Source organism: Ammospiza nelsoni, chromosome 1 (assembly GCF_027579445.1).
Source record: "Ammospiza nelsoni isolate bAmmNel1 chromosome 1, bAmmNel1.pri, whole genome shotgun sequence".
Classification (NCBI taxonomy): Eukaryota; Metazoa; Chordata; class Aves; order Passeriformes; family Passerellidae; genus Ammospiza; species Ammospiza nelsoni.
In genome coordinates this window covers 88,529,745-88,541,753 of record NC_080633.1, presented here as the reverse complement: position 1 = coordinate 88,541,753, position 12,009 = coordinate 88,529,745, and the positions used below count along the sequence as shown (strand labels likewise).

The 12,009-nt window shown below is 36.1% G+C and overlaps 1 protein-coding gene across 4 annotated transcripts in view; it reads left to right on the top strand.

Moving 5' to 3' along the window:
* PTPN3 (protein tyrosine phosphatase non-receptor type 3) overlaps positions 1-12,009 on the top strand; it is a 158,404-nt gene that overhangs the window by 82,732 nt on the left and 63,663 nt on the right. For all 4 annotated transcript variants that reach the window (XM_059479242.1, XM_059479258.1, XM_059479251.1 and 1 more), the window contains exons 7-8: positions 330-382; positions 9,131-9,251. In XM_059479242.1, coding sequence (XP_059335225.1) covers positions 330-382; positions 9,131-9,251 — 174 coding nt within the window. The remainder of the gene's footprint in view (positions 1-329; positions 383-9,130; positions 9,252-12,009) is intronic.

Sequence of the window (12,009 nt, the reverse complement as noted above, 5' to 3'; positions counted from 1 at the left end):
TTTTAATGTTTGTGTCTCATTTTAAATACACCAGAATATACCTATTAAAGTAATGTCCAGAGCCTCATAAAAATATTTTCTCCTTTTTCTTTCCTGACTAAGCATCCAGCAAGAGCTTGAGCTTGTCCTTTTCTGATTAGTTCCTTCCATTCACTTAAAGGGCTGTATAATATCTTGTACTGTGCTTTAACTATCAAACTTAGTAAGAAAAAATCAGATACTCTTTTGAAGATAAATTAGTCTTCACATACTGAACTAATTGTGAGACAGTTTCAATAAGACAAACATACAGCCGATGTTTAAATAAAATTATTTCCTCTCCTTTCCAGGTTGTCATGCCCCATTAATTCTGCTGTTGTCCTAGCATCATATGCAGTACAATGTAAGTACTAATCAACCATTATTTTGTTAATAAATTTATTTGACTAACTACTTTCTTGGCTCTTTGGCACTGAAAAGTCAGGAAAGATTTCTTTCCTTATCTATTTGTGCAGAGTATTCAGTATGCAGGTGAAGGTTATTACAGCAGCCTCCAGTGGCAGTCTAAATAGAAAAAGAATGATTTTAGGCCTGTAAAAAAAAAAGTTGATACAAGAATAATGTTGCTATTTATGTGTTATTCTGACTGCTGAAAAAAAGTCAGGTTTGCATTGTCAGTGGAAACAAAACTGTGAAACTTACTGTGTGTTTTAATAGCTACGAGACAGCATTCCAAGGGAATAAGTGGTCATCTAGAGAACAGATAAGAGGAAGGTAAACTCACAATTAAGAAACTACAGTGTTCTTACACAATGTTTGTTTCATGGAATTTGGTTTCTTAGCTATGTAAAACTGGCCCTTTGCAACACATTTAAGGTGACTTTACATATAAGAACTTACATCCTTCTCATCTGCCTTCAGCTAGCAAAAAATTTTCAAATGATGATACTAGAAAACATCTTGTATGGGAAAACCAAACTGGAGTCTGACAATGCCTCACAAGCATCCTCAACAGATAGTGGAAAACAGCTGGAGGAAGACCTTTCTCATTAAACAAATAAAGAAAAAAAAACAGGTTGGGGGTTTAGTGGAGTTTGCATATTTGTTAAAATAGTCAGGGGAAAATAAGCGAGAATAGTTGTGTAACTATTAGACTGAATCTCATTTCTTTTATGGAAAGGCTAACAAGGCCCACAGAAACAATTGAGGTATTTTTTGTTTGAAATAAGAACCAAGCTAAAATAATTAAAGTGGTTTTCAAAGAGGAATGTGATAAACTCTTATCTGTTGAAACCCTAAGAGTCTTTGAAACATTTGCTTTTATGTTAAAGCATATCATATGTTGCACCCTTTTATAAAATGAAACTGTAATGAGATTCAAGCTTCAGTAAGAACAGTTGAAATTTTCCAAATTTCCCATAGTCCCAGTTTTGGTGCCAAATGAAATGCATCCTGCTCTGGTGTTTCTGAGGCCCAGTAAGGGCACTTGAAGGCTGAAACACTCTGCACCATTAGGATTGCTAAATGAGTTGGTGATCCAATTGTGCTAAAGCTCAAAAATGAAGAATGCAAAGGTTTTATCGAAAGGGAAAGTAATCATGATATATGTAGTGTACCCCAAATCCCCAAGCTGTTCCTGCTTCCCCTTCAGTTTTACGACTGTTCCCTTTTTAGTACTTAGGCTAGGATACCTACTAACACAGTTATCTGTGCTAAAGGAGAATGATAGAATGATGGTGAAGATTGTCAAAGGATGCTAGTGTGTTTTAATAATTTCTTTCATGCTGTGTTCTGGATTTTCCATTGAGCTATTTATCTCTTTTTTCTAACTTCTGATAGTGCTGCTTTTACCAGGTGGTGGGGATTTTTTTTTTATTTCTTAATTTTAATCAAAAAGCCACCTCACAGAAAACCCCAAACCCAAAAGTAACTATTTTTTGCTATCTGTTTTCCTTTCTGTTGCAGTATGTGTGATACTGATATTTATTCTCTGCATTGGTAGGGAATGAAATGTTTAATAGAAAGACATATTCCCTTAATTTTTTCGTTTTTTGCTTTTATCTGAAGATCATGGCATAGGAAAGACATTTTTGAAATCAAGGGTTTCGGTCTCCTTACTGAGTCATGTTAGCTGTGATTCCTGTCAATAGAAATTGTTTTAAGTAGTTTTCTATTAGCATTTTAATTTCTAATCTGACTTAGTAAGGAAAGCTGAAATTCTTGGTATGAGGTAGCTGCTTGTAAGAAATCCATTGTCTGAGGTTGCCATGAATCAGCTCTACCAGAGCTATTTACTCCCACTTCTTGGTGGCTTTCAGGCTGCTCTCTCCTTCTGTAGCTTCCCTTGTATGCAGAAGGGGAAATCTTTGTTGTCTGATAACCTTGTGGGTTGTTTATTTAAAAGGTGTAGCAGTTGTTGCTGATGGGAGGGCTGAAGCAGATCTCTTTCACAGTGTATGAAGTCTGGTGTTTGATATTTCTGCTTTTGCTTCTTAACTAAAGTTCTTCCATGTGCTGGTTGTATGGTTGGCCTTCAGAGGCTTTGTCTGAGTTTTGCAAGGGGACAGTTTTTGGTGATATCTGCTGAGATGCTGCTTCTCTGTAGTGCCCTGTGCTCAGGCATTTGGTTCTGAAATAAAGCTCTGACGTGTCCCTCTGCCCTGCTGCAGCACACCCTGCCTTGCCTGGTGGGGCTGAGTTACAGGGGAATGCAAGTGGGTGTGAATACTGTGTCTGAAGAACATGTGACTGAACCTGATTACGAACATACTTGAGGCACTTCAAGAATAAGTTGTTAGTGTATTATCAGGAATGTGCTTTGTGATGAAACAGTCAGTGGATTTTGAATTTTTTTTTTTTTTTAGAGAAGAACTTGTTAAGGTGCATTTCAAATAATTTTATCATTGTGAAGTTGGAAGGATACACTCATACTGAAAAAAAATTGATAAATCATGTGATTTTAGTAGTGTAAAATGGGAAGGTTGTACTGTCTATAAACCCAAATAAGGAAACCTATACAGTACGACTATTCTTTTTTAAAATTTCAAATGGTGATTTAGCACCACTTGTTTTCTATCACTTCATGTAGCAAATTGCCATTTCCAGGCCATTGTTTAAATGTCCAGCTACTGGTATGTAAGAAACTCCCATGGGTTTTGTGAGAATATGCTCTTATGTTAATAAATCCACTGCTGACTTGGGACTTGAATCTAAAGCACAGCAATAAAGCCAGACAAGAAGTAATGAATGCTTCTAAGCTTGTTTTCTCCTGAGCATCAGTTGCTCTTCTCTCCTGTGGTACTGCTCCTCTCAGCCCTGCTTTGAGACCCAGGGATCATCTCTAGCACACTGCAGTCTGTCTCTGGGACTTTGTTCAGCAAGGGGTTACCTGGCTGCTAGGGCTTCCAATGGACCTCTTCTAGGGAAAGGGAGGCTGGTGACGATGAGGAGTCAAGGAAAGGTGAACTCAGTGTGAAAGTCTCTCAGGAACTGGGAATAAGAGTGTTAGAATTTTGGGAATGCCAGAAGATTGATGTCCCTGAGATAGAGGTGGGCTGCAAGATTTAGAGAAACATCAACAGCACGGTGAGGCCTGACTCTTTCTTCTGACTTGCCATCATTTTACCTCACTTTATAAAAATTATGTTGACCCCTCAGACTTCCTAGTTTTTGGAAACCTCTCTCTTTTAATGGTTAGCATTTGGGGATTTTTCTGTGTGTGCTCCCTACCCATGCTTTCTTCAAGTGAAATAGTGTTCATAAGGACATCTCATAGAAGCTGAGAGACTTACTTACAGATCATCCATGTTTCTGCTTCTTTCCAGGGCATCTTTAACCCTTGTGTCTTAAAATCAGACTGGATTAGCAGAGAGAACTTTGAGCTGAATTGCCAGGATTAGAAATTACTTACTAGGTGTGTTGGGTAGTCTGAGGATTGTGTGCATGTCACATCTGTTCTTCTGAAGCCTGCATCAGTGCAGTTCAGCCAGAGGTACCTTTTATCCTCTCTTACAGTACCTGTCATCAGCAGTGCCAGTGTTATCTGTGTGATGGTGATGAAACTCCCAATACAAGAATCAGCTTAGAGAGATTAATTGAAAAACCCATTTTCTTCCATATAGTTCACTGAATTCTAGATTGCTGCTCCTGAGCTTGCTGGCATCTCTGTACAACAGATCATCTAAGTGTCCTGATTGTTTATATACAGCAACTTTCCAGCTCTTTTGTGCTGGTTTTCACTAATTATATTTTGCACTTGTGTTACGCAATACAGAAGCCACTTCAGGAGATCATTGCTTCAAATATTGTTTGTGATGGTCTTCCATTAAGCCACAAATAATTTTTGAACTGTAACACTTTAAAACAAGATATAGTCCCCAGAGTGGAGAATCCCAGATTGGGATACTGGCCAGTGCTGTAGCTGAGGGAGCTGACTTTCTGCAGTGCCTGCAGATTTGATACTACTGTTCTTCTGTATTTTGAGTTGGATGAACCTATTAAATGTTTTTGTGTAACATAACTAAAAAGGGGGAAAGAGGAGTTTCCCAAGGTCAAGATCCATGTAATACAGAATTACACTCACGGTAACAGCTTCAAGTTGCACCAGGGAAGGTTTAGGTTCTGTCTTAGGAGCAATTTCTTCACCAAAAGGATTGTCAGCCTTTGGAAGAGGCTGTCCAGGTAAGTGGTGAAGACATCATTCCAGAAGGTATTTAAAAAATGTATAGATGTGGCACAGAGGAATATGGTTTAGGGTGGGCTTGGCAGTGCTGGATTAAGGGTTGGACTCAATGATCTTAGAGGTCTTGTCCAACCCAAATGACTTTGTGATTCTCAAATGAGTAGTGATGAATGCTGAGAAACAGCATACATGGCAGAGGGTCAGATGCATTAGTTTGGTAAAGCCTCACAATGTTTTGGGAGTACTGGTAACTATTCCTGTAAGTCTTTTATCCTACTGCCTCCTCAAAATGAATGCTTTTTGTACTTTGGATTATACTTTTCTTTTCTCAATAGTTTTTTTTGATTGTGTCTGTATGGTTTCTGAAGTACATGTTGTATTTGAGATGCAGAAACAGCAACTCACTATAATTTATATTTTCTAATTTGTTTCTTCCTTTTCCTTGTGACTATTGTTTTGTGTTGTTGTTTGACTGTGTCTGGGTTTTGAGCTGCTGATTTTTATTTTTTAGTTCTTTTAATAAAAGGCATTACAATGACTGGCTCATTTTTCATTCTGGAGTGCTAAATAACTTGGAGACTACCATTGTGCATGCATAGTTTTCTCTATTTTTCCTCTACAAATGTTCCTTTGTTTTTATTAATGCCTAATTTCTCATTCTGGCCAGCTGTTGTAAGTGGTCATAAGCAGCTATTTACAGTCATGCCTAGGCTGAACATTTTGTAAGGGCACTTGAGTGTGAAGCATTATTTCCTCTTACAAAACAAATTAGTTTTAACTCACATGATAGCTAGTTCTACTTGTCCTGTAGGGACATCACAATTTCTTAAGGACTGAGTGGGTTAGTGTTCGTGTTCGCATCCTTATTTGGATACAGGTTCCACTTGTTGAAACACGTTTCCTTCTCTCAGCTTCTGAGGGTTTTGGTCCTTTTAAAAATTTCTCTCTGAAAACCATTTTCAACATGGTGTCATTTTGTGCATTCCAATGTACCTTTTTAGTCTGTGTTTAGTAAGCATCTGCATTTTTATATTGGTTCTTTGAAACTAACTTCTGCTGTAGCAGATTATTTTTTGATTCCTGAAACATTTTAACACTTGAATAATTTTTAGTTACTCTTCAGAAACAGTTTATACTAGGAAGTTCATCTTTCTTCTGTTCTCTTTTTGTGCCAAGAAGCAATCACTTAAAATTTCTAAACTGATTAAACTGTATAGATTAAGATATTTTCTTTTTGTACCTCAATGTTCATATGAAGATAAATTAATCATTAGCTTTTAATACACATTTCACCCTCATCTCAAGAATGTGAGTCATTATTACTGTCCTGATTTGGAGGCCAGTCATAAGATCCTAACTATGTTTTAATCCTGGACTGCAGTTTTATACGTGAGAGGTTTTACAATTTATATGCAAGACTCTTCCTGTGGTTTGTTTATTCTTTTGCCCTGTGAACCTGATCTTTATATGTAGTTATCCTTTTTTTAAAACAGGCAACTCAATTCAATTTTGTGCTTTATTCATTTGATCTAAAATATTAAAATTGCTATAAATTTACAAATTTAATATGAACCTGCTTGATTCTTTTCTGATACACTTCCTAGATGTATAGAAATTTGAAATTACCCACTTTGTAAAGACTAGCTTTTGTAGGCATTTCTTTGGGTAAATTTGTCCAAATGATCTATAACTGATTTCTCATCATGGTTAGCTGATGAGCCATTCATACATTTCCCTTCTTGTATCTGAAGTTAATTGAAATGCCCATGTGCAGAAATAGGTTCCAGTGCTGTTACTTCGTATGCAATTCTTTTTCTTATTATTTACAAGCAAAGTCTGTAGAATTGGAGAACAATGTCATCTGCACCTTGAAGGATATCTGAACAAATTACTTTTGAAAAAAGCATGAAGGATATATGGCTTACAGATCCTATGTTCTGTAAACATAGATGATCTCAAGACTTGTGTTTCAAGCACTTATAAGCTCTTACTTTATTGAAAGTTTGTAGAACTAGTGTTTTGGCATGGCTACTTGGATATTGAACTCTTCTTTTACTAGAAATTAAAAATAAATATCCTGTTTTTACTGAATATGTCCTTCTAAATTAATGGTTCATCACATTCCTTCATTTAAAGCTTTTCATATTAGATATATAGGTCTAAAATACAATATTCTGATATTCAAATATCAGGGGTTTGTTTGTTTTTTCACTCATCCTTGCTTTCACTTTCTCTCACTTTGCTTTATATTGTTTGCCAGTTATAATAAATTAAAGAGCAACAGTGGTCTAGAATGGGGAAAGGTTAAAATGTTATTATTTTTATACTCTAACTTTATCTTCATTGAGTTAGTATCTGCTGTCTCATGATCAGAGCAGAAACTATGTCAGGAGAAACTCAGATTAGAAATAGGTCTTTAATTTTTTCTGCCCTTCTTTTCTCTTCTGGAGAAAATCAGTAAAGAGATAGAAGCATCATGGGTTATTATTCTTGCCGGCATCTTGATATGTCCGAACTTTTTTTCCTGCTTGGATAATTAAATTTTACACAAGATCATTAGTGTTACAAGATGTTTCTCTTCTACTGTAGCAGCTGGCTAGGGAGTTGGAGAAGCTAAATTGCTCCCCTTGTTGGCATGGCCTCAGGTAGCTAGTAGCAAGAGGAAAAAAATCCAGTGGCCTATTTAGAAGATCAGAAAGAAGACTACTTCATAATGTGTGGAGGAATAACAGTTGCCCCTTTTAGAGAAGGTAATATTACAGTAACAATATCTTTTCCTATTGCAAAGAAAATTGAAGTAGAAAACGACGTTATCGTATTTCTGGCAGTCTGGTCTTTTCCCGTTGGCAAGATTGGAATTCAAACTGGCTGCAGTAAATCTTAAAGATGTAGATTGTTTCGTAGAAAATATGGGTTGTGTTAATGACTAGCAAAGGAAGGGATCCTCAATCAACTACTGTAATTGGGAAATTGTGGGTTTTATTTTACACTGCTATTACCATACTACTTATTTCTAAAAGTTTCAAATTTTCACTTTTATTGTTGTTGCCTTAGACTTAGCATTGTTAGGCTTTTGTCAGTATATAGATATTCCTAAAAACCATTTCAGTTTCTTATGATACTTCTGCATCATCTGTCCTGTTTGATTTCGTGTTTTTTTGTTTTGGTTTGTTTTTATTCATTCTTGTTTTTTTTGTTCTTATTCAGATAAATTTTCCGGTAATGTTCAAATACATGTTTTGGCTCTCCTGGAAAATATGTAGTACTTTGCCTGCCACTTGCTAATTAATTTAAAGTTTAGGCTACCTTTTAAAAGAAAGAACTTAGTATGCAAGACTTTCTGCATTTAAAGTAAATCAGATTCTCTTTATCATTCCTTTTTTTATTTAAATATGTCTTTCTATGCAGACAATTAAGTGTGCAACTATATTGGCTTTTGACTGCATTTCCCTGGGAATTGTATTGTATCATTGCAGTTCCATTTTCTTGAACATATAAATCATGCAATTGGAATATATGTATGTGGGAAATATTAGTTATCCCCTGCATTACACATCCTACATAATTACTATGTGTAAATTATTTCTGATGTGCCTCTTATGCCCCTCAACTTGAATCACTTAAATAGCTCTGCTGTACTTTTTTAAAAATTTTCTGGAAAATAGTGTTAATATTATTGATAGTATATCCTAAAAGTGTGCTCTTGAACTTTGATTTAGTTGAGGAGCGTTTGATGCTGAATTGTTTGCAGTCTATCAGTTACTTTCATTTGTATTAATTTGCAAATCATACCAATAACTTCTGAGAAACTTTAAGGCTTTGTAATCACTATTCCATACTCCTTATGAAAAAGGAGGTTAGTACAGGTTGTAGTTATTTACTTTTTGTAGCAGCTTGGTAATGTTATATGTCAATCAGCAGTTATTTCACACTTTCTGTTAAGTAATTCACAGCTGAATTTCTAGGACGGTGTCACAGTTGGTAGAAGAGCAAATTTCACCTGAATTTGGAAAGACTGGATGCTTTGTAAATGACAGATCTTGTTGAAAACTTCTAATATGTTCTAGTCAAGTAAAAGTGTCAAACTGATTTCATTTGCCATCTCTTACTGAAGCAATTTGGTGTTCTCTGATGTTACAGTGCAGCACGTGTGTGTCAGCACAGCACATGACATCTGTCTGGTGCTGTTACTGGTTGTGATGCAAAAGTGAGGCTACATAAGTAACTAAATAAAGTACTGAGTCATTCAGTGCCTGAGATTATAGCCATGGTAAGTGTATTTTGAAAAAAATCGTACCTCGCTGAGGTCATACAGTTCCCAATGTTCAACACTTCTTGTCTGTTGGGAAATAATTGGTAATTTCTGCATTTTCCCATAAGTGTATGCGTTTTAATGAGAAGGAATTTCTTCTAAAGAAAAATCCAATTAACTATGAAAACTTTGTATATGTGTTTCTTGTTTCTTAACAGCACAACTTGGAGACTATAATGCTTCAGTGCATTGCTCAGGATATCTTTCAAATTACAACTTCATACCAGAGCAGAACAAAGATTTTCTTACCAAAGTAGAAACACTACATGAGCAACACAGGTAATGTGAACTTTTAGTTCTCTCTCACCTCTTGAGCTTTTGAAGAAAAAAAAAAAGATGTCAAAAGGAAGATTCGATTTCTTAGCAGTTTCATTACAACAGCCAGTTGTATTTTATGTAGCTGTTAAATGAAATACTCGGGTTTATCATAGAGATGCTAGTTTAATTATATGCAGAGTATGATGCTAATGTATTGAAACATTTAAATAAATTTCTAGTTATAACCTCCAGGAGATTAGTTAGCCTTAAATATTATTGAAGTCAACAATCTAGAACACTATACTAGATGTTTGAGGAGTTTGCTGCATGAAGAACATTTGATCATTTTTCAAATTCTACAGATTTTTTTTGTCTATATATGTGGGAATAAACTCCAAGAAATGCCATAGCCATAAACCACTTCAATTAACTTTGTGCTTTCACTCCTCTCTCCTGAGTGTAATACAAAGACTGCAACAGATTATTCCAGTCAGTGCACTGCTAATTATTTTTTCTGACCCTGCTGATTTGTCTCTTGTAAGACTGCAGCTTTGGAATTAGTGGTGTTGATCAGATACTTGCAAGCGGAATGCAAATACACCAATCTAAGAAATTGTCCGTGAGCAAATGAAATCCAAATCTCTGTAGACTTGTTTTCTCTGTCTGTATCTTAACTGCAGCAGAGCTAATTCCCTGCTCTCTTAGTTTCTTTGATTTATACCCTGAAATATTTCCATTTTCATGTCTTCCTAGTGTCCCTCAGCTGCCTTTTTCTCGTCTTTCAATACTCTTATTTTTTCCTCTGGTTTCTTTACTGCTAGTGGGTGTAGTGAGTAGTTTCGAACTTCACGTGTGGTCCCTAGGCATCCAGAGCAGTCCTTGTCATTTATGCAGCAAAAGAAGATAACCACTGAACTCTAAACTCCAGCTGTCCTTTCTGTTGGAGATACTAATCTGGGCTGCTTTCCAAACAGTTCATGTTCAAGCACACAATAGCTGATGCTTCTTTCTACTCCTTCCAAATTAATTTGCAGTTTCCAGTAGGCTCAGTAGTTTTTTGAGGGGAAGTTTTTAGACAGGAATGAATAAACCTGCTTGTCTTTTGGAAGCAGTCACCTTGGAGACCAGTGAGGGCAAGTTTCTGAAAAGTCTTGGATTGGCTGGGTTGAGCTCAGGTATTTAGTGCTGTGGTAGCAAGAGATATAAAACTGCAGAGGAAAGATCAGAAGTTAGCATTGGTCCAGACTAAGGTGTGGTGGGGTCTGTTGGAAAGACTCCTTTCTTCTCTGTGTCCTTTCAGTGATATCAGTGCTTTCATTGAGTGTCTTTGGGGTGAAGAAGCCTTGATGGTTGAGAAGTTTAACATCTGTATTAAAATTAACAGAGGTGTTGGTAATTGAAGGTCTGAATAAAAATACTGAGTAAATTGAACTTGAAATTTTTTTTTTTAATTATTTCAACACATCTTTAGAAACTTAGTTCTTAAGGCCAATTTACTTCAGAGTGCGAGGAAAGGCAGACAAATTGTTGTATATCCTGGCAGTATTTCTTGCATACTCCTTTGGCATTCCCGTGTCGCAGACATGAATTTGACTAGATCAGTGCCAAGAGCATACTTGACAAGAATGGTTCTGGTGTTCACCAGAGCTGCTAGGAAGGAAAGATGGAAAGGAAGAATTCATTTTTTTACCTTTGAGAGAACGTTGTTCCTTTGGAATGAAATTTCTGCTAATCTGGATTAAAAAATATTGCTGTAAACCGTATAGGTTATCTGTAAGTTATTATAGCTTTGAAATTGGTATTCTTATATTACAGGGTTTCAAAGCCAACCCTATAAACATCTATCCTTTTTTCATTCTTTAGTGTCTGTGCTTTGGGAAACTTTCACAAAGGAAAATAAAAAGGCCTGAATTGCTGAAATACAGATGTGAGAAGTTATGTTGTCTTGTTATGTGCTGTAACTCAGTGCAGAGTTTTTGTTACCTTGATCTTATGTTGCTTTTCAAAATCTGAGGAAGTATTCCCTGAACAAGTCCATGTCACACTGTTCAGTGGATAGTATGTAGCTGTTAAGAAAGCAGCTATTGTCATGTTGAATTTTTATAGCATCAGAAATTTTCCTTTTATGTTCATCCCTAAGTCCATAGGGGGATTTTTCTGTATATAGTTGGTTCTAATGTGGTTTTCCTGTTGTGTTTTGCTTAGTAACATAAGCAGCCCGAGATCTTAGGATGCAGATATTGTCCAAATTTGTAAGGTTTTGATAGTGCTTGCTAGATCCAGCCATCAGTTTGGTGAGAAGGATGCATTTGAAACTAAATAGGATTCTTATATTCCACATGAGGTTCACTAGTCCTTGGGTATCAACAACTACAAAAATTGGAACATCAAGACCAGTTTCCTCTTGCCTGTTTATCTCACTGAATAATTACCATCTGCTTAGGGACCTGATGGTTTCATTTCACCTCTAATTGAGTAGGAGGGTGTAACAACAATGAGTAAAAAACCTAAGTCTGGTCTGAGATACTTTTTGGCCCTTCAAGACACAAGGCATGACTGGTCTGGTGTAGATGGAGTACACAAACTGAGAATTAAAATTTGCAGGCATATCTTGTTAGTGTGCAGCACACCTTCTGAACAAAGTACTTGATCAAAATATTTAAAAATTACAGTGATGTAGCCTTGCAAACATATTCAGCATCCTTTTATATAATAAAATGGCCATTTCACATTGGTTTGCTTCTATAATTTTCTGACAGAGTGAAAGATACAGAGTCTA